Raw genomic sequence first — 20869 nt, forward strand, 5'->3', positions numbered from 1 at the left:
CACCAGTGACGATTATCTGAACCAGTCCTGGGCCTCCCCTAGTTCAACTCAGCCTCAAATGAGTACCTAGTGCGGTGTGCAAACATCGCCACTCGGGAGACAAAGGCGGCCGGGCATGGTGTTGGCCACCCACCCCCTCGTGTGCCGTGCCGGCTTTCAGAGGTCCTCGCTAAAGGCACTTGCCCCTACAGTCTGGTAAGGCTATACGGGGGATCTTTGTATTTTATTTTTGCTATATATGTGTGTGGGGAGGTGGAGCGGTGGTTCTCTTACTGCTCTCCTAACCTCGCTATTTGGGTTATATTCTCGGTCACAGCTTATAAGTGGACAGTGGTGGGTGATATCTAAACCAATCCGGTGTCTCATCTAGGTCGACTGAGTCCTAAATGAGTACCTGGTGCGGCCTGTAAACATGCGCACTGGGGAGGCGGCAACGGGGTGTGGTTCTGGCTGCACCCCCCCCTCTTCTCGGCATGAATCGGCGCCCCACCCCCCCACGTCACTCGCCGCCCACCAAACTGGAGACGACTGGGAGGAGGAGGAGGCCTCTGTGTGGGTGGAGGGAGGCTGAGCCGGTATATCCGGCCCAGTCTGCTCTCAAACCCACGCACAAGGACTCGCCATGGCGACGTGCTGTTGTGGAACAGCTGGCCAGCCGAGTGGCGTCTTCCCCACAATACTTACCGCTCACGCACTCCTCCTGTCAATCCATCATTCAGTCCACTGTATATGTTTAAATGTGTGTTATTTAGAAAGCTAATATTGTAGAACTCCATTCTTTCTCTCCACGTGTGAATATACATTTTATCCGTTTTATTAATCAGTGACGCCACGTTTTCTATGAAGAGGAATTAAACTGCACTACAAATTACACTCAATTACAGAGCAACGCAATACGTACACATGTAACCACAAGTCAATTATCAAAACAATCGGACTCTTATGACCACACGAAGCAATTCCACGAAAGCACACATTAAAGAAAAATATCTGTTTTCTTGGAAAATGTGCGTAATCATTAACATGAAAGTAGCCAGATCCATTTTACAAAGAGAAAGGAGAATAACCCTCGCTTTGCCAGTTGGTGATGTCACGGCAGATATGTATGTTGAACTTCTTTCGCACCTTACCTAGCCAACCATGCTAATCGGAGGTGCAGGGGAAAGACAAACTAAACACACACAGAGACAAGCAGAGTCAGATGAAGTGGCCTCGATCTCCGAGTTCACTTGCTGCTGAAATCTCACGGCAGCTTTGAGCGAAACGTCATCGTGCCTCTTCATAGAATTCTGTCGTGGGAAGCGCAAAGCCGCCAGTGAGGAAGAGGAGGAGGAGCTGTTGTCAGTCAGTATTTGATCGATGCAGTGACATGGTATAAACAGTGATATCATTGTGAACGTGAAAATATTGTCGGGTGGTGTAGGGTTTACAAAAAATTGGTATAAACACCACTACGTGGCCTCACCAAAAAACTAATTCAGATCAACATATTGTAGGGCTGTTACGGGAGGGCTGTAAGTGCATACGATCCAATGGGTAACAAACACAGTGGGCGGAGTTACGGGAGTACACGGGGGGGGTGCCCGCAGCGACGTCCGCATCAGGCAGCCTGGGGGGTTGTGATCCTGATGGGGGGTATAAAGGGGGAGGACAAAGAGAGCTCGGGGCTCAGTCTGGGAACGAAGGAGGAAGAGTGAAGATCCTCTAGCTAGAGCCCTGGACTCCCCTCGACGCCGCCCTTGTCAGGGCTGCAGAGGAGCGAGCCAGAGGCGTGGTTCCGTGAACCAGGGTTAGACCCTGGGACTCCGGAGACCGTAGCCCGACTCACCAGTGTCGGGCCAGTTAGCCTCCCCTAGCTCGTTAGAGGAGGACTTGGGGATAGGTGAGATTAGCTAGGGGGTATCCCCAGTTATCCGGGTGAGGGGGCCGCTACCCCCTCTAGTGTTGTCCTGTACCGATAAGCTGAAATAAATATACGTGTGCCTCAACCTGGGTGTCCAGCGTCTTCACCGGTACTTCATCTGGTGTCAGAAGTACTACGGACATGGAAACACGTCAGACAGCTCGAGCCAGAGTACCGGAGGAGGACACTGCTGAAGTCGTTGAGCCCGAGGCGGCTCACCAAGACATGGCGCAGCCGGGGGCCGACGCGTTCCTACCGGGGCATCGGCATGAAGAGGGGCCGCAGCCAGACGCGCTACGGCTGGCTCACGAGAGACTGGCGGAGCTACTGTACGCCGCTGCCGCCACGCTGGAAAACATCACGCGGCTGGGGGCTGGTGGTCCACCACGGGGCGAGGGGAGCCGTCAACCTGAGCGCCTTCCCGCCATTTCTGAAAACTCAAGCTTTGAATTTCCCGCCATCGTCACGGCAGCTGCGGAGGGCGTGGCCGGGCTCAACCTTGGGTCCGACACCGCTCTCGCTGGGACAGCTGCGTCATCTCCAGCGGAGGGAGCGTCATCACATCCGCGACAGGCGATTCCATCTGCCATTCGCGCCGACGCACAGCCGAGTCCCGGGGATAGCAGCCTACAGACGTCCAAGGCGAACGCTGCGCTACAACAACGGCTGCCTCCGCTTAAAGAATTTGTTGGTGCAGAGGGCGACTGGGGCGGCTTCCAGCGACGCTTCATCGCCCACCAAGAAATGGCAAGGTGGTCCGACGATGAAGCCCTCTGCGCGCTGCCGGCGCTCCTCGACGCAGACGCGCTCGCCGCCCTCACATCGGCGCCGAAAGAGAAGCGGTCTACTCTGCCGAAGGCACTACAGCTGCTGGCCGGGGTCTATGGACCTTCAGCGGAATGCAGAGAGCGGTTCTACGAGCGCAAGCGGGGTGAGAAGGAGTCGCCCCTGGCATACAGGACGAGCCTCCTAGCGCTGGCTAAGACGGCTTTTCCCCGTATGGACGACGATGGCGTGGACGCGATGGTCACGGAGAAAATACTCCTCCTGGCAGACGACCTGGACATCGCTGTCGTCGCACAGGAGGACGCCGAGATGACCTCTCTTCAGGCGGCGCGCCTCCTTCACGCCAACCTTCTGTCCCTGCGGCGGAAAGCCAGCAGGGCATCGGCAGGGCGTGCGGTGGCTGCAGCCACCCTTCCGACGGAGGAGCTCTTCGCCGTCGACCATCGACGGCAACAGGCGCAAGAAGTACGGTCGGCCCGGGACGGGTCAAGCCGTTTCAACCGCCCGTCGTCTCCACCGGGGCTCCCGCGGTGTTTCAACTGCGGCGTCCGGGGCCACGTCGCCTCGGGGTGCCGCTCTCCTCGACAGCGCGGGACGACGGCTCGACGGGACGCCGGGCCTCCTCCTCCCAAGCTCCAGCAACATGACCCGGCGAGTCGCGGCACCACACATGTTTGGCCAAAGCACCTACCCGTTGCACGCTCTCGCACCACAACAAACGGGGGGCCGATGTCGCGTTGCGAGGGGCTAACGCGGATCACTGCGGGGACTCAAATCGAGCCCAAACAGTGGTCCGTGTTGGCCCATCGCGTGGTAGCCGCGTCGTCAGGGTCGTCGGCCGTAGTCGGACACATTGACGGGGTAGAAGTACGCATCTTGGTCGATACGGGGGCATCGGCGACAATCATTTCGGAATTAATTTACAATATTCTGCCCGTACAAAGCCGGCCTTTACTGCCGGTTAACGTCCCATTCTATGCCGCTAACGGGGGCTCTCTCGGCATCATGGGACAGATTCGAGCGCAAATTTCTATTGGGGACATCAAATTGTCGGGGCCGATTTTCGTTTCCTCCTCGCTGGCGGTTCCGTGCCTGCTGGGGACGGATTTCTTAGGTAAAATGCCCATTCGTATTTTGATCGACCAAGGATGCATTGAGCTTCCATCGGGGCGGCGCATGGCGTTCCTGCCATCCCCTGCGGCAGCTCGGTCGGCGTTCGCGACGGTACCGGCGTTCGTCGTTAAAACTGTTCGTGTGCCGCCGGGAGCTCAAATGCTAGTGCCTCTGAAACTTCGTAGGCCCTTCGCTAAGGGCATAGGGGATCAGGGTGTTTTGCTGGGACCGTCTAGGGCCGGGGTTAATGGGCCTCATTTGATTCCGGCCCAGACCGTCGTAAGAGGGGACGGGGACCCTTTCATCGCGGTCCTCAATGTGGGATCGCAGACGGTGGTGGTTCCTCAAGGGACGGTGCTCGCTCACGCGACGCCAGTGCCCTGCGAGGAACCTGTCGCGAACCACGTTGGCACTGCTTCCCGGATGCTCCCACATTCGGACAGCGATGAAGGGTGGATCGACGCGCTTTGTGCGGGATCGACGGACCTGACAAATTCAGAGCGCCAACAGCTTAGAACGCTACTGAGGGAATTTTCCGACGTTTTCAGTCGTGATAAATATGATTTGGGTTGCACTCACCTGCTGCGTCACCATATTGACACGGGTGACAGCGCGCCAATTCGCCAAAATCCGTTTCGGTTAAGTCCCGCCGAAAAGGACCATGTCAAATCGGCTGTTGATGACATGTTAGCCGCCGACATCATTTCTCCCTCCACCAGCCCGTGGGGAGCGCCGATCGTCCTGGTTAAAAAGCAGGACGGCTCGTTGCGGTTTTGCGTTGATTTTCGGCGCCTTAATAAAATTTCGGTTGCCGACGCATACCCGCTCCCGCGGATGGACGAATCGCTGGACGCTTTGGCGGGAGCGCGATTCTTCTCCACACTAGATTTACTTTCGGGATTCTGGCAGCTTCCTCTGGACGATGATTCTAAGCCTAAAACTGCTTTCCGTACACCGCACGGCCTGTTCCAATTCAACCGGTTGCCGATGGGCTTACACTCAGCGCCGGCAACTTTCCAGCGATTGATGGAATTGGTTTTGGCTGGATTGCAATGGGAATCGTGCCTGATTTATTTGGATGACGTTATTGTCTTTGGTAAAACTTTTGATGAACATCTCCAGAGGTTGCGGGCGGTTTTCCTAAAGATGCGGGCTGCTAATTTGAAATTTAAGCCCCAAAAATGCCATTTGTTACGCGAGTCGGTGCGTTATTTGGGGCACATCGTAGGGCGCTCGGGTATTGCTACCGATCCCGCCAAAACGCAGTGTGTCAGCTCCTGGCCGACTCCCACCTCGGTGGGAGAGGTCAGGAGTTTTATTGGCTTCGCATCATATTACCGACGCTTCGTCGCTAATTTTGCAACGATTGCCAAACCCCTACACGCGTTAACATCTAAAGGGGTTCGGTTCCACTGGGGTCAGGATGAGGAAGCTGCTTTCTGCTCCCTTCGGGACGCGCTGGTGAAGGCTCCTCCCTTGATTTACCCAGATTTTTCGAGGCCGTTTTTGCTCGACACCGACGCGAGCAACACGGGTATTGGAGGCGTGCTTTCCCAGGTGGTTGACGGCGTGGAACGGGTGGTCGCGTACGGCAGTCGGGTGTTGTCTCCAACGGAGCAAAGATATTGTGTCACCCGTAGGGAACTGTTGGCAATTGTCTATTTCATCCAACAGTATCGCCCATATCTGTACGGTCGGCATTTCACCGTCCGCACAGATCATGCGGCACTGCAGTACGCCCTGAAGGTTCAACAGCCATCGGGACAATTGTCCCGATGGCTGGAGGTCCTCCAGGATTTCAGTTTTGAAACCACTTATCGTAAGGGCGTTCGCCACACCAACGCTGACGCTCTGTCACGGATGCCAACCGCCTCCGAATGCGCATGTCTCCTGGGGTCGGGGCGTTGCAAGCCAGTAGGGGACATGATGGTTCCGGTCCTGGCGGCGGCCGCCGACGATGAAACGGTAGTCCCCATTGATATCGCCGAACAGGGGAGAGATTCCCTGCTTGGATTGCCCGTTGATGAATGGGGGCGCCTCCAGTTGGAGGATGCCTCCCTCCTCGCGTTGCGTCGTCGCGCCGGGGAGAGGGGGCGTGTGACGGGTCATGCCGACGCATGGGAAACCCATGCGGGCTTGCTTATGCATTGGGACGGGAAATCCCAGCGTCACCGGCTGGTGGTCCCTTCTGGCCTACGAGGTAAGGTGGTGTGGGCTGCTCATGAGCGCCTCCTCCACCTAGGTACCCAGAAAACACTCGCCTTGCTCCAGCTGAATTTTTTTTGGCCGGGTATGACAAAGGATGTCACTGATCTGTTGGCGGAATGCCCTCAGTGTGCGCAGCGCAAACCACCGGCACGGGAGTCGAACCCGCCCTTGCAATCCATCCAGGTCTCCAGAATAAATGAACTGGTCGCACTGGATATTCTGGGGCCATTCCCCGCCACCTCCAGGGGAAATAAATATTTGCTTACTGGGGTCGAATATTTTACGCGCTGGCCTATGGCCTGGCCCCTGGCGAATCAGTCGGCAGCAGCCATCGTCGACGCCTTTGTCCAAGGTTATGTCATGGACAAAGGTGCCCCGGAGCGGTTGTTGACCGACCAGGGTAGAAATTTTTCGGGGAAACTCCTAAAACAAGTCTGTGATCTCCTGGGAACGAAAAAAATTCGAACCTCCCCCTATCACCCGCAAACGGACGGGATGGTCGAGCGTCTGCATCGCACCATCACGTCTATGTTGTCGCAGCAAGTTTCGGACTCACAGGCTGATTGGGACTTACATATTCAAGGGGTTCTAGCGGCATACAGATTGGCTCCCCATGCTGCGACGGGGTTTTCACCTTTCTTTCTTATGTATGGCCGCGAACCCGACCCACCTGTTCGGGCACAGTTGCAGATCCCCGTGCCGCTGGGCAAATCTAAATTGGACGATCACGTTAAATTTAATCTTGACAAACTGACTGAGGCGCGGGATGCGGCGAGGCTAAATTCTGACAGGCGTCAGAAGGCGAACGAGCGCCTCAGACTGGCTCGCGCGCACGTGCTGCAGTGGAAGCCGGGGGACAGGGCATGGCTGCACTGTCCCCAGGTACCACTCGCGACCTCCTCTAAACTCGTACGCCCGTGGCGGGGCCCCGTCGAGGTTGTTGAGGTTTTGAGGCCTCAGTGCGTTCGAATCCAATGGGGGAGGCGCCGGTGGTTTGTACACCCCTCTAGGCTGAAGCCGTTTGTTGCGGTGCGGGGGCCCACGCCACGCACGCGAGGCCAAGCATGTGGGGGGTCGACCGACTCGGAGGGTCCGTCGCTGCTCTCGCCTGATGTGTTGCCGGCTGTCCCACCCACAGGTGTACCGGGAATGACGGGCTCACGCCCTGGAACCCCCACAGGTGATGCCGACAGTCGCGCGACTTCAATCGCGACCTCACCTCAAATGGGACAGCCGCCACCGGATGGTCCGCCGTCCGGGGTTGCCCCGTGTGACGGGCCTGCGGCAAGGACGCGCGCTAAAATGCGCAGACTCTTATAATATACAGCAGGAAGAAAAAGAAAAAAAAAAACTTTTCTTATTTATTTTCCTTCACGTGTCATGGTTACTGTATGCTGCGTCGGTGGTGTGCTCCTTGCACACTGAGTGTGTTGTGTTGTGTGGGCGCGGTGTGTGTGTTGTGGGTGCGTTGTGTGTCGTGGGTGTGCTGTGTGTGATGGGGGAGTTCCTGGCTAGTTGTACATACGTGCTTACGGATTTCGTATTTATGCGGGGGGGGGGGTGCGTCGGACATTCCCTTCGGGGGTATGGTTGTTGTTCTTGTTGTTGTTCTGCTATTTGCATTTTGTTGAAAAAATGAGGCACACACGGGGTCGAGGGGTAATTGTTCCTTTATTTGGAATTGTTGCAGCCGGGACGGCTGCGAGCTGTAATGGGGGGGGTGATGTAGGGCTGTTACGGGAGGGCTGTAAGTGCATACGATCCAATGGGTAACAAACACAGTGGGCGGAGTTACGGGAGTACACGGGGGGGGTGCCCGCAGCGACGTCCGCATCAGGCAGCCTGGGGGGTTGTGATCCTGATGGGGGGTATAAAGGGGGAGGACAAAGAGAGCTCGGGGCTCAGTCTGGGAACGAAGGAGGAAGAGTGAAGATCCTCTAGCTAGAGCCCTGGACTCCCCTCGACGCCGCCCTTGTCAGGGCTGCAGAGGAGCGAGCCAGAGGCGTGGTTCCGTGAACCAGGGTTAGACCCTGGGACTCCGGAGACCGTAGCCCGACTCACCAGTGTCGGGCCAGTTAGCCTCCCCTAGCTCGTTAGAGGAGGACTTGGGGATAGGTGAGATTAGCTAGGGGGTATCCCCAGTTATCCGGGTGAGGGGGCCGCTACCCCCTCTAGTGTTGTCCTGTACCGATAAGCTGAAATAAATATACGTGTGCCTCAACCTGGGTGTCCAGCGTCTTCACCGGTACTTCAATATTATGAACTTTATTCCAGTTCTTCTGAAAAATGTGCCGTGGCGCAATAGTGAGCGGTTATCACACTGCGCGAGGAACCCGGCTCCCTGAGTTCGATTCCCAGCCGCGCCGAACATGGCTCGAAGAGCAGCACGCCCAGCAGAGCACAAGGCTGTGCCCGTGTTGCCGCACGGTCACCTCTCACGCAAGCGGGCAGGGCGTGGAGTCAACTTGGATTGCAGCAACTCCGTCAATGCTGCGCCTTGTCTGCCTGTGGCGAGCGGCGGCAAGGTGGCCGCTGCCCCCATTGCCCATTCAGTCGCTGCCGTAGTCTGCAGGAACTACCCAAAGGGAGCTTCTCCCGAAGGCAGCGGCCACCAAGGACGTTGTCCCCCTACAACAGCCGTCCTCTCGAGCGGGTGTTTGCAATGCGCGGCCCCACAAAGGTGTTTGAAATTCCTGATCTGCTCTCATTAATGAGAGGGTTCTCTGTGCTACGAGTCAATAGGCGGCAATGGCCGTTTGTGCCGGTGAAGTTGAACCGGAGCCAGGAAATGCGATGTTTTCATAACAGACTGTGCGAGGGAGGGAGGGAGACGGGGCGGGTCGGGGTTTATTAATTCATGGATGAAGGGTGTCATTTGTTTCTGCTCCTTCAACTCATTTCCTCGCGTGCCACGTGCCGAGTTGTGCGGCTTCTTGAACGAACTTCATATGCGTCGTGTCAGTGACTTACCAAGGAAAGTCTCACCGAGTCGCACGACTCTCTTGTAAGGAGAGTCCTGCCACACGTTATGATGTTTGGCCAATTCTTTTGTAAATTCCAGCGTGTTTCCTTTGTGTGGAAGGAAACCGGGGGGGGGGGGCGGAGAAACCCCATAGACGGGCACAAGAACCCGCTTGCTGTGCTGTCATCTCCTGGCCACCTCGGTTTGAGAGTTTCATAAAGTTGCAAACATCCCGACAGGATCCACCAAACCCTGCCTCCACAGTGCTGAATCACACCGTCTTTGTCTTTCTGTTGCTGATTTTGACATATACATTCGGTACACATTTTAATCTGAGCCGACCTAGAGGAGGGTCAATACGGCTTTCCCATGCCGTGTGCTGACCATGCTATGCTACATCAGGGGTGGGGAACCTTTTTCTTACCGAGGGCCAAACTCATTTTAAACATTGAGTGGGCCACACGCTATTAACACGCGCGCACCACAGACTCGCATGTCACACTGCAGTGGCGAGGCTAAAGTTATAAACACGGCATGGTTGCCGATTCAAGCTTATTCCCCTCGAGCACCCGATTAGTGCGCATAAGACGCTTGCAGTGACGGATAAGAACTGGTCGGGGACCGTGTAGACGCGGCAGGCCTCGTGTGACCACACACGCCCTGCGAGGCGAAGCCGCGAGTTGCTCGTCCGGAATTTCAGGGCCAGATTTAGTTTGAAGTGGGGCCCATCGTTGTCAATTAAATCCATCCCCTTCAATCTTTTTCCAAAAGCTCCATTATGATTCATCATTGTTATTCCGGGTTTGGAATATAAATGTGATGTGCGAAATGCAAATATAAATTAAGGTTAAAACAACAACAAAAATTTTACTTCGGCAGATAGCCGGAAGTAAAGAAGTAATATTTAATACAGTGATGCTTTGGCTTTAGTTACCAAGCTGCACTGGGATTAATCACAGTGGCACAGTGTTAAGTTTAAACCAAAATAAATCCGTATATATTCTGTGTAATTTGGAGGGCCCTCAGAATCCGATAATCCGACCATGATGTAGCATTCTAGATTTGAAGCTTTCGTGACTGCAAGGATTCATACTCTTTGGGTTTCTACCAAAGAGCACGATGTAGCACTCAGCACGACAATCAGCCCTGAGTGAACATCCTCGCTATATCCAAGGCTCTCCCATTAATAACGAGTTAAACAGTTTTTCACGTTAATGTGAAAAATGAGCATGTTCAGACACTGTAAGTGATGCGAGTGCACGTCCCATTGCTCGTGATGGTCCTGCCCTCCAATGTTCACATCTCCTTGGAGCCTCTGTCCCAGCGGCGGAAGGACCCTTTCCCCTATAGGTCCCTGCGTCCCTCAGATCCCCCGACTCCGCATCCCAAACTCCCAGCGGCGTCATCGCCCTGTGCCCCCTTGGTCCCGTGGTCCTTGTCTCGGTGGCTGCTGTGTGTGACCTGCAGGCCCTGCATGTATTGAGAGGAAATCGGCCTCGCGTCTCTGTCTGCTCTCCCTCTGCCACGGCTCCGGGCAAAGGTGCGCAGTGCGGTCGGGGCAAAGGTGAGGGGCGATGACGTCATAGGCATGGCGCGCTCCGACATGAGTGAGCTCTGCTGCTTTTCATCTTTTAAGAGCCATTCACACCTGCCGTAGATGTGTACCGGGCAGTATAGAGATGTTAGGCGATTGTGTAAACAGCACTTGCCCCTGCAGTCTGGATGTAGGTTCGTGTGTCAGTTGACACTGAAGACAGCACTTTGTGGTCCATGAGCCAGTCATCCCCCGCACCTCCGATTGGCATGGTTGGTTACGTACGGTGCGAAAGAAGTTCAACATACATGCAGTTAACCCACACACCTGGTTCTGTCCCATGACCACCTGCTAGCGAGCTTTCCACACTTCGCGTAACGGCCTCAAAGTGCACCTCACCTGAATCTCCCCTTGGACGACTCAGCCAAAAATGTGTAAACATCAGCACTGGGAATACGAAGGAGGATGGGCGTGGTGATGGCCACCCACCCCTTCGTGTGCCGTGCCAGCCTTCATGGGCGCTCGCTCACAGTAGTTGCCCCAATAATCTGTCAAAGGAAATACGGGGGCTCTTTATCTTTGTTTTTGTACGTGTATATTATGATCCAAAGTCTCCTTTGATAAAAGTGACTCTTGTTCTCAATGGGCTCTCACGTGCTTGTTAAAGATATGAATGAATGTGTACGTGCATGTGTGTGCATGCGACTGTCCATGTGTATGTAGACAGATGGTTCTTTGCGTGTTACGATTTCCAGTCCTCACCGTGATGCACATCTCTCAGAGTCAAAGTGACTTTATGCTCAAATGAGCATTGAGGCAGTGATCACCTCCTCTTTAGAGCCCTGAACCTGTGGTGGAAATGTCACTTTCCTACTGTGCGGGTGAGTCTACCTTGAAGACAACCACTTGCGTTCCCCACAAAGCGGCATTCCCCAAAGCGGCGCATCGAGGCCGTGCTGACGAGGGGCAGAGTCAACCCCAACCACGATTTGAATTCGCGACCTTGTGATGACGAACCGCTCGCTTTACCGCTGAGCTACTTGGCCGGACATCACGTTTACAGCAGTGACAACTGGTATCTGAACTTGGCCTGAGCCTTCATTGGATGAACACAACTACAATTCAGTGTCACTGGAGTGACAAAGGCGGCCAAGCTACTGTGGTTCTAACCACACCACCAGTTCTCACGAGTGAATTGCTGCCTTTAAAAGACACTCGCCAACTGCGCTCGCTTCACTGCCTGTGTGGTTAAACCGAAGGTCGTGGTCACCGTTTTGTGCTGCCTGCCCCTAACCGCGCGCTTCTGTAACCCTTGCGCACTAAATACCGCAACGTGACACTAAAACAGCGGCCGCGACCTCGATCCGCAATAAAACTCGCACAAAGAGGAGGACAAGGATTTCAAAGTATAAATAACTTTTATGTTTAAATATATCTACAAAAGCACCTTGTATGTACAGGGTATAACGATTTGAAGGAAATTCACTTCAGAACACGCGAGGCTATTAGCACGGTTGTGTGCATTGCGTTAGAGTGCGCCCCAGCGCTGAAGCGGAGGTCTCCAGCCCCCTTGCGTGTGTAGGAGTGTTGGATTGTAATAAAGAAGTTACCTCTACAAGTGTCTCCAGCCCCCTTGCGTGTCTGCTCTTCACGCCGCTCGTTTCATATCACCCACGAATGATGCGATTCACAAGGGCAGCAGTCAGAGTTCTGAGAAGAGCCTGTGCATTGACGTTCGTGATACATCATAACTTCATATTGTTGGGTCTTTCGGTAAAGTCGCGTAGATAGGTTCAAAGAAAATAACAAAAAAACACAACGCAAGCAATCGTCCTGATGACGATTGCTTACATTGCGATCGAAACTTCGTAGTTTTTTGGTTATTTTAAAAATATTTTCTTTCAACCTATCTACGTGACTTTACCGAGAGACCCAATAATATGAATTCCTGCAGTCACGAACGCTTTAAGGTGGCCGGGTGCTTCGGAGGTCACAATGATCTGTGGCATCACCGAGACCCAGGGTTCGAATTTGGATTTCAGCCACGAGTTTAATGGTCTTAGCTCGGTCACTAGGCCACACAAGTACAGTATACTCCATTTGACTTTGCACTTAATTCGGCGTATTTCAGGTGTTATCACTGAATATTTCAGATTGATTTTCAAGCAGCGAACCACAGGTCAAAGAACACTTTTTGCCGGGCCCACGCAGAGGCGTGCCCCGAGTGTCGATGAATAGGGCCCGATTGAAGTGATGTCAGAAGTAGTTCTGTAACATCATCTTCCGGTTCCGCTCTTTCACACAAGGTGGTGCAATGCTTTCGGGCAAATGCTCTCAGGATGTTTTGACCGCTCATAATAGTCGTTCTCACACTGCACCAGGATGTCAACAAACTGAGTTAGATTCCTGACCGTCCACAACATGAGTGACAAGTGATATGTGAGCCGGCCCTGGGCCTCTCCTATGTCTACTCAGCCCTAAATAAACAATGCAGTGTGTAAACATCAGCACGGGGATACAAAAGTGGCTGGGCAATCGCGCACTATGGGGCTGACATTGATCAGTCTCTGTAAACACTGTTCAAATAGCTCCAATATTCATGTACGTCCTTATAATAACTCTTTACATATTCCACTCATAATGGTCATGACCTCCGAGTAGTTTTTAAAGGGTTTATTCACGAAAAAGTTATAGCACTAAATCCAGACATGTGCTGTATAATTGGAGAGGACCACCACGCGCTAATCCGACCGCGATGTAGCGCTCAGCGCGGCACTGAACACCCTGAGTGGACATCCTCACCATACCCACAGCTCTCCCGTTAATAATGAGTTAGACAGTTTTCCACGTATAGCTATCCGTCACGTTAATATGAAAAATGAGCATGTTCAAACACTGTAAGTGATGCGAGTGCACGTCCCATTGCTCGTGAAGGTCCTTCCCTCCAATGTTCACATCTCCTTGGGGCCTCTATCCCAGCGGCGGCCCGGAATCCCCGAGAAACCCTCTCCCCTGGGTGCCCGCGTCCCTGTGACCCCCCGACTCCGCATCTCAATCTCCCGGTGACTTCATCGCCCTGTGTCCCCTTGGTCCCATTTCCCTCTGTCTACATTATGTCCGAGTCTCCTTGGCTCCCATCTCGCCATGTTCTCCGTGTCCCCGTTCTCTCCGCCCTCACACCCTGTCCTCGATGATGGGGATGGCGGGCAGCTCTCGGCACACGATCAGCGCCATCAGCTGCCCCGACGTGGCCATGAGCACCAGGCCGCAGCCTATGGCACAACCAGACGCACCTGTGTGAGGGGACACCTGACGGCATCTCAATTCACAAAGAGCAGGAGGCACTCACCACCATCACCATCAGCTCACACCACCAGGACCATCATCTCACACCACCAGCATCTCTCCATCAGCACCATCATCTCACCCTACCTGCACCGGCATCTCATGTCACAAACATCGCTGACATCTCACCATGAGTATCGGCATCTCACCAGTGAGGATCCGCACAGTGGCGGTCATGATCACAGCAGTGCTCTGAGCACCAGCAGTGGAGAGTGAGCACAGCGTGCAGGAGGGGACTGGCTGAAGCACCGCTCGCTCGTGTCTGGAAACAGAGTCGGCTGGGCCTAGCAACACCACTGCGCATATACAGCACAAACACCTGCGGTGGCTCAGTTTTGTTGAACGAGCCCGACACATGGAGGATACTGAAGGCCCACTCGGACAAGACGCAGGCTTTCCAGATGCAATGCTGTTCGGACGTTGTCAGACATACGCCCGTCGGAACGGCACCTCACGCTGCCCCCAGCCTATGTTGCTACCGAACGACGCGACACGACACCTGGCAGTGGCTGCAAACGGATGCCCTTGTCGACCTAGAACCCAACCAGCTGCTCATGCTGTGGTTAGTCGAGATACACCCTCGAGCCTAGACGTGGATGGAGGGCGCTACGACCGCGTGCTGGCCACGTGTGCCAGCAGTGCACGGGGGAGTGGAGCACGAGAGATGAGTCTCGTGTTAGGAATAGTGCCAGGGATAGGGATGGCGCTCGGGGCTAAATGGGGTACCGCGGTGGCGAGATGTTAACTCCCTCGCCTGGTATGCAGGAGGTCATGGGTTCGATCCTGACCCTGAGGCCTGTATATTTGGGGTTTGTATGTTCTCCCGGTGGTCGCGAGGAATTTTCTCCGGGTTCTCCAGTTTTCCCTCCATATTTAGATAATATGCGTTTAGAGTCTTTGACTGCTATAAATTCCCATGTGATAAACCACTTTTGATGAGCTATCATTTGTGGTAAGACCGCTTCTGAAAAAGAGCTATGTAGCTCAGTGGGCTTTACCTGGTAAAAATATAAATAGTTGAGGCTAGTCTGTTAGGGCTGAGGGTTATCTGGTTGGAGTTTAGTTGGCACACGTGCTCCGCCCCCACACCCCACACCCACCAGTACCAAGTATTGCTCCGATTTTTACTTTCGGTCCTCTCATTGTGTTCACGTGACCACAACCACACACTAGTCAGTGATCAAAACCACAGCAGGATACTTCAAGTTTATTTTGTTTAACTAGGTGAGTGCTCAGGAGACCAGGAGAGTATCATTCACAATAGTGGCCTGGGTCACTAAAATGACAAGCAATGAGATAAAAACAAGTACTGTACAACAACTAAGTAAGGCGAAATCAAAGAGCAAACTACACTTGGGAAGGTGGACATTATTTGGTGATGCTGCGTTGGTATTGGTGCACGATAACATGAATGCACGAATTAATGAAATTCAAATGTTGTGGGGGTCTCGTATCCACATCTGTCATTCAAGTCACAGATATCCACATGGACAGAAGCAGCGGCACGTGGTTCTAGCGCCATCTGCTGGTGAAGGATCCTACACAATTTGATATGGTTGCCCTAACTCCACCACATCACCGTAGTTTCCCCTTGTATGGCCACACAGCATCGTGGACGAGCGTGTGGAGTTTGTCGTGGTTGTGCTTGTGCATCATCACCAACGCAGAATCACTCAAATGTTTACTCCCTCGATAATAACGACACCGGAAGTGCCAATGTAACGGCCGTCAGATTCACAATGACTGAGATACAGGAGTACAAACAATAATAGTTGCAATGCACTCGAGGTTACACGGCGGTGACATGTAAACGTGTCACCGCATCTCAAGACGCCGGAAATGATTCCATTGTACTCACCAATCGCCGCCCACCAGTGCCAGACCAGCGGGAAACTGAGCGAGACTGCAATGAATGAGACATAGAAAGGGAAGGTGTGGGATACATTTATGTTTTATTAGGAACAATAATAGCCCCGCTCATCAAAACTTCGTTCAAACTGTTCGGGGGCCAAGGAGGAGACTTAAGGGCAGACGGTAGGAGGCTGTCCGGGCAGTCGGTGGAGGTCTCTGCGTGTCGACTGCGCAGCAGCCACCAGCAGCAGCAGCAGCAGCCACCAGCAGCAGCAGCTGCAGCCACCAGCAGCAGCTGCAGCCACCAGCAGCAGCAGCTGCAGCCACCAGCAGCAGCAGCTGCAGCCACCAGCAGCAGCAGCTGCAGCCACCAGCAGCAGCAGCCACCAGCAGCTGCAGCCACCAGCAGCTGCAGCCACCAGCAGCAGCAGCTGCAGCCACCAGCAGCAGCAGCTGCAGCCACCAGCAGCAGCAGCCACCAGCAGCAACAGCCACTAGCAGCAGCAGCAACAGCCACCAGCAGCAGCAGCCACCAGCAGCTGCAGCCACCAGCAGCAGCAGCCACCAGCAGCCACCAGTAGCAGCCACCAGCAGCAGCAGCCACCAGCAGCAGCAGCCACCAGCAGCTGCAGCCAGCAGCAGCAGCAGCCACCAGCAGCAGCAGCCATTAGCAGCAGCAGCAACCACCAGCAGCAGCCACCACCAGCAGCAGCAGCAGCCACCAGCAGCAGCTGCAGCCACCAGCAGCAGCAGCAGCCACCACCAGCAGCAGCAGCAGCCACCAGCAGCAGCTGCGGTGGCATCAGAATCTGTATTTAGACTGCAGCAAGAGGAACCCGATGAGCTATGAAGCTCTTTTTCACAGACGTCCAGTTTGGGCGGCATCAACGGCTTTGGCCACGATCTTGATCTAGAATAATCGATAACGATGCCCTTCATCAAGGGAAGCCTCACCGAGTCTCCAGTCCGACATGAAAATGTGTGGCCAATTCCATGAACGAGTGTGTGGCTAAGTGTGGGAGGAAACCGGATATACATACGAGGGTGTAATTAACACTCAACGCTCTGCACAGGCAGATTTTAGAATTAATTGATGTGCTGCCATCTCATGGTCTCCTCGCAGCCAAGGCCTAGAACACGTAGGATTCCCACCTCAGTACTAACCAGACTCAAACCTGCTTAGCTTCTGAAATGTGACGAGATCGGTGCGTTCAGGGAGGTTTGGTCGTTGTTGTCGTGGCGAAGTGAGTATGCACGGGTACAGCTATGGGACACGCGGGACAATTTCTCACAATACATGGAATATCTGTTGATTGTGCGTGATGTACAGTATTATGTGATATATTGCATTATTCCATACAAATAACATTCACGCACATCTACTAAGTTGTGCGTCCTGAGCTGTCTGGCAAGTTTCAGCTTCATTACTGGGGAAAAAATAAGTCGCAAATGTGGCCATAGCCCTAAACTAAGAAGGGGTAGAAATCCTCTTTTCCTAAACTTGTTGAACGTTTTTTTTACTTAATGACTTTGAACTGTTTAAAGGTATTTTTTTCTGTGCCAACTTGTGTTGCAGGACAATGCTGTTTCTGTGTGAGAGTTGGTTCACGCTTGTCCGGTGTTTCCGTTTCCCCCGTGACGCGGTCGTCACTTCTCGGATCCCTGTTCACTCCACTGCTGGATGTCGCTGTTGTCGTCCTACTCTCATGCTTCTACTAATAACCATGCATTTACCTTGGAATCTTAAGGAAGCAAGTACCGTAGCCTTTGGCGACTGTACACCCACGGTGTATAAAGCAGCAGGGCTGTGCGGTGGGCAGCAGAGGGCAGTGCAGCGCAACCCATTGCTGCAAGCTTCTCGCCCAGACTGCCAAGTGCGTGCTGCCCACCAGCACGAATCCGCAAACACCAGCGTGGTGATGGTCAAATAACCCCCATGACCCACACGGCGTGAGGATTTGGCAAAGTGTTCGACTTCGGGATGCGTCTGGTTGTCTCCTTCTGCACGACATCTCCTCGCCCAGTCTCCCCACTGCACTGCGGAGCTTCTCCAGATCCCGGTCGCGTCTCCTCCTCTGTGGTGCTCGCAGCGATACCCTCACACACAGAGGTGGTGGTGATGCCGATGTTGGTGGTGATGCAGATCATGTGGATGCTTGTTGGTGGTGGTGATGATGTGGATGATGGTGATGATGTGGATGGTGTTGATGATGTAAATGACGTGGATGATAGTGGTGATGATGTGTATGATGGTGATTATGGTTGTGATTATATGTTTGAGATAGTGATTTGTGGTGGTGGTGGTGATGGTGGCGATGTGGATGTCGGTGATGAGGTGGATGATGGTGGTGGTGCTCCCAGTGCTCCACTCACCGATGCAGGTGGTGATGATGTGGACGACAGTCACGGAGACGGCGTAGTCCCAGAGCCAGCCCCGCACGACGATGGCAAAGAGGAGTCCACTCAGCAGGAAGGTCACCTCCGTGGAGATGAGGATGGCTGACGCAAGCACACATTCGCAAAACGGTGAAGAACTCTCCTAGAGGAACTCAACCTCACATATTAATTAGTGCAGGGTGAACAGCAGAGCCGGGTCGACAAAGATGGCAGAAGGCAGTCCTGGCCACGTTACCCCATCGGCTTTTGAGTCTACCTTATGCATTACTGGCCAACATCGCGTTAACACATTTTGTTAAATGCAATCACTTCCGTCGGATTTCGTCAGGGTTGAGCCTGGTAAGTACTTGGATGAGAGGTTACCTGGGGGTACCAGGTGTTGTAGGCTTGGATTGCAAGGTGGCCTAGAAATGCTCATACAGCAATGCATTGTTGAATCTATCTGTTTGGAGCTTGGGGTGTCGTCACCCCCTGATATGAATGCGTTTTGTCTGGGTCCTCCAGGTTCCTCCCACATGAAGCCAACACTCATTCATGGCACTGACCAAACATCCTAATGAATGAGCGATATGAAACACATTCCTGCGGAGGGAGCTGGTAGGAACGTTGGGTTGCTCGGTCAATGGCCAGGGTCAACGGCGGCGTGGTGTATTCCGCAAATATGCCCGACTTTGAGGGCGGGCACAAGCCGGCTTGAGTAGGTTAAACGTGGAATTTTATAAGGGCACCACGGGATGACCAGCCTCTCCCCACCCCTCCCACCCCCCACCCAGCCCCACCCTCCCCACCCAGCCGCTCCCCACCCTCCCCTCTCCACCCAGCCCCACCCTTCCCATTTTTGGATGCACGACGGACGGACACAATAATCCCCTGTGGGCTGGTGTAACCTGGAGGTTCCTACCAGTAAAAAGTATTGAGAGTCGGTGCTATTTTCCTAGATACATAAAACACGAGGGGCATTAACAGTACACACAAACACTCCTCATCAGTGTGACATCTCAAGCGTCTGAACTGGGAGTCTCACCTATGTAGGAGGGCTTTAGCGAAGGAGGCTCGTTGAAATCGAAGGGCATGAGACCATCAAACTTATCCATCCTGCAAGGTGGACGATCAGGGATACGATAAAAGTGGACACAACATTTGTTTAGTAAACTATTTCACCTGGAAATTCACTCCGAACGGAACATTACACAGTATGAATTTATAAAGTGAATATCACACCCGGTCAAAACCAGTGTACATCAAACCTCGATGGTCGTATCGTGTAAGAGACATGAACTAATTCATGAACTATATCCATTATCAGATGACAGCTCATTGACAATAACTGTCTCTTTTACTCATTAATTCGTTCATTCACGTCCTTTATTTATAACGAGGTCACGGCCCGCTGACACCGTCTCTTCTATGAGCTCATTCATTCATGACATTTTCATAACCAGGTGAGAGGACATTAGGAGTGAGCATGTGTTTTTCAAGCAACTTAGTAAGCGTGTGATCAAGGATGAAAAACAACAGTGATATTACAACCTTTAGTGAGATTATTTATTCGTAATAACGGTGGGACGTGTGTGTGTGCGCACGTGTGGGGAGCGGCAGCGCAACTGTTAGCACGCTCACAGCGAACACTGGTGAATCGGTCCTGCACCTCCCCTGGGTTGACTCAGCCTGAAATTAGTATCTGGTGCGATGTGTACACATCGCCACTCGGGAGACAAAGGCGGCCGGGCGTGGTGCTGGCCACCCACAACCTCGTGTGTCGTTCCAGCCTTCATAGGTGCTCGCTAACAGCACTTGCCCCAACAGTCTATTAAGACTAGACGGGGTGTCTTTGTGCGCGTGTGTGGATGAGAGGATTTACCTGAAGACTCCGAGGCATAGGCTGGACACGGTGTAGAAGGCCGAGTAGAAGATGAAGAGACACGTGACAAGTTTGAGCAAAATGGTCTGCAACACAGCCACAAGCAGCAGCAGCACAACGGATGGGTGATGATGGCGAAGAACTGCTTGGGTAGACGATCAGAATGACAGACGGATTGTGTGCAGGGTTTCATTTCTCATTCAATATTTCCAGGGGCGCTGGGAGACTGGAAAAGTAGCCACAGCCATAGCGCATCGTCTACTGGATGTGGTGTGCCGGATGCGAACCGGCTGACATGAAGCCATGCTTATTGTAGATGATGATGGTTGTAAAGTTCACAGCCCTCTATCAACCCCCTGGTGGACGAAGGCCTCCCCACGGCCGTGATGGTCGTGGGGGTTGTTTGTCCCTACATCACCGCGATGGTCAGTGGAGCAGCTTCGTGAAGAGGGACGGGGGAGCGAGACCCAGAACCCTTTCAGATATCAATCGCCACTGATGCCAGCCGTGGCAAATAGTCGAACTCCGATCGCCTGTTTCATAGCGTAGTGCGCTAACCGTTCTGCCACCTCTCCGTCCGATTATACAATGAATACACGAGCGAGGAATAGAACACAGTCGTGACGATATCGATAACTGCGATGACACGACAACGCATCTAATGCCAGACCGACTGACACGGTACTCGAACACATTCACAACACAGCAACCATCACTGCGGTAGCCTGCTGTCTGTACGACCGCTGGTGCAACTCATCCGTCAGCAGCAGCAGTACCGTGGTGCTGGGAGCAGCGCTGAATCTCACAGCTGCCATGGCTCTTGCCTCGCACAATCCTCTAACACCTCTTAGGTTGACCCATATACAGTCTAGGGAGACTGTACGGACGGGCGTATATCCGATTGGAACG

At 53.5% G+C, this 20869-nt stretch overlaps 1 protein-coding gene across 2 annotated transcripts; it reads right to left on the minus strand.

The window, feature by feature from the left end:
* Positions 1-13163: 13163 nt before the first annotated feature.
* TMEM244 (transmembrane protein 244) lies at positions 13164-20805 on the minus strand. 2 transcript variants are annotated; one of them, XM_078866578.1, is made up of 6 exons: positions 20737-20805; positions 19961-20046; positions 19124-19194; positions 18076-18201; positions 15710-15754; positions 13164-13778 (listed from the first exon to the last, which is right to left on the minus strand). In XM_078866578.1, exons 1-6 carry the CDS (start codon positions 20773-20775, stop codon positions 13681-13683), a joined length of 465 nt encoding a protein of 154 aa, XP_078722704.1. In that variant the 5' UTR covers positions 20776-20805; the 3' UTR covers positions 13164-13680. The 2 variants fall into 2 exon arrangements, with proteins under 2 accessions (XP_078722704.1, XP_078722695.1); XM_078866569.1 differs by lacking the exons at positions 13164-13778; positions 15710-15754 and having other exon boundaries at positions 17196-18201.
* Positions 20806-20869: the final 64 nt, after the last annotated feature.

The sequence above is a fragment of the Lampetra fluviatilis genome, chromosome 2 (assembly GCF_964198595.1).
Source record: "Lampetra fluviatilis chromosome 2, kcLamFluv1.1, whole genome shotgun sequence".
Lineage (NCBI taxonomy): Eukaryota > Metazoa > Chordata > Hyperoartia > Petromyzontiformes > Petromyzontidae > Lampetra > Lampetra fluviatilis.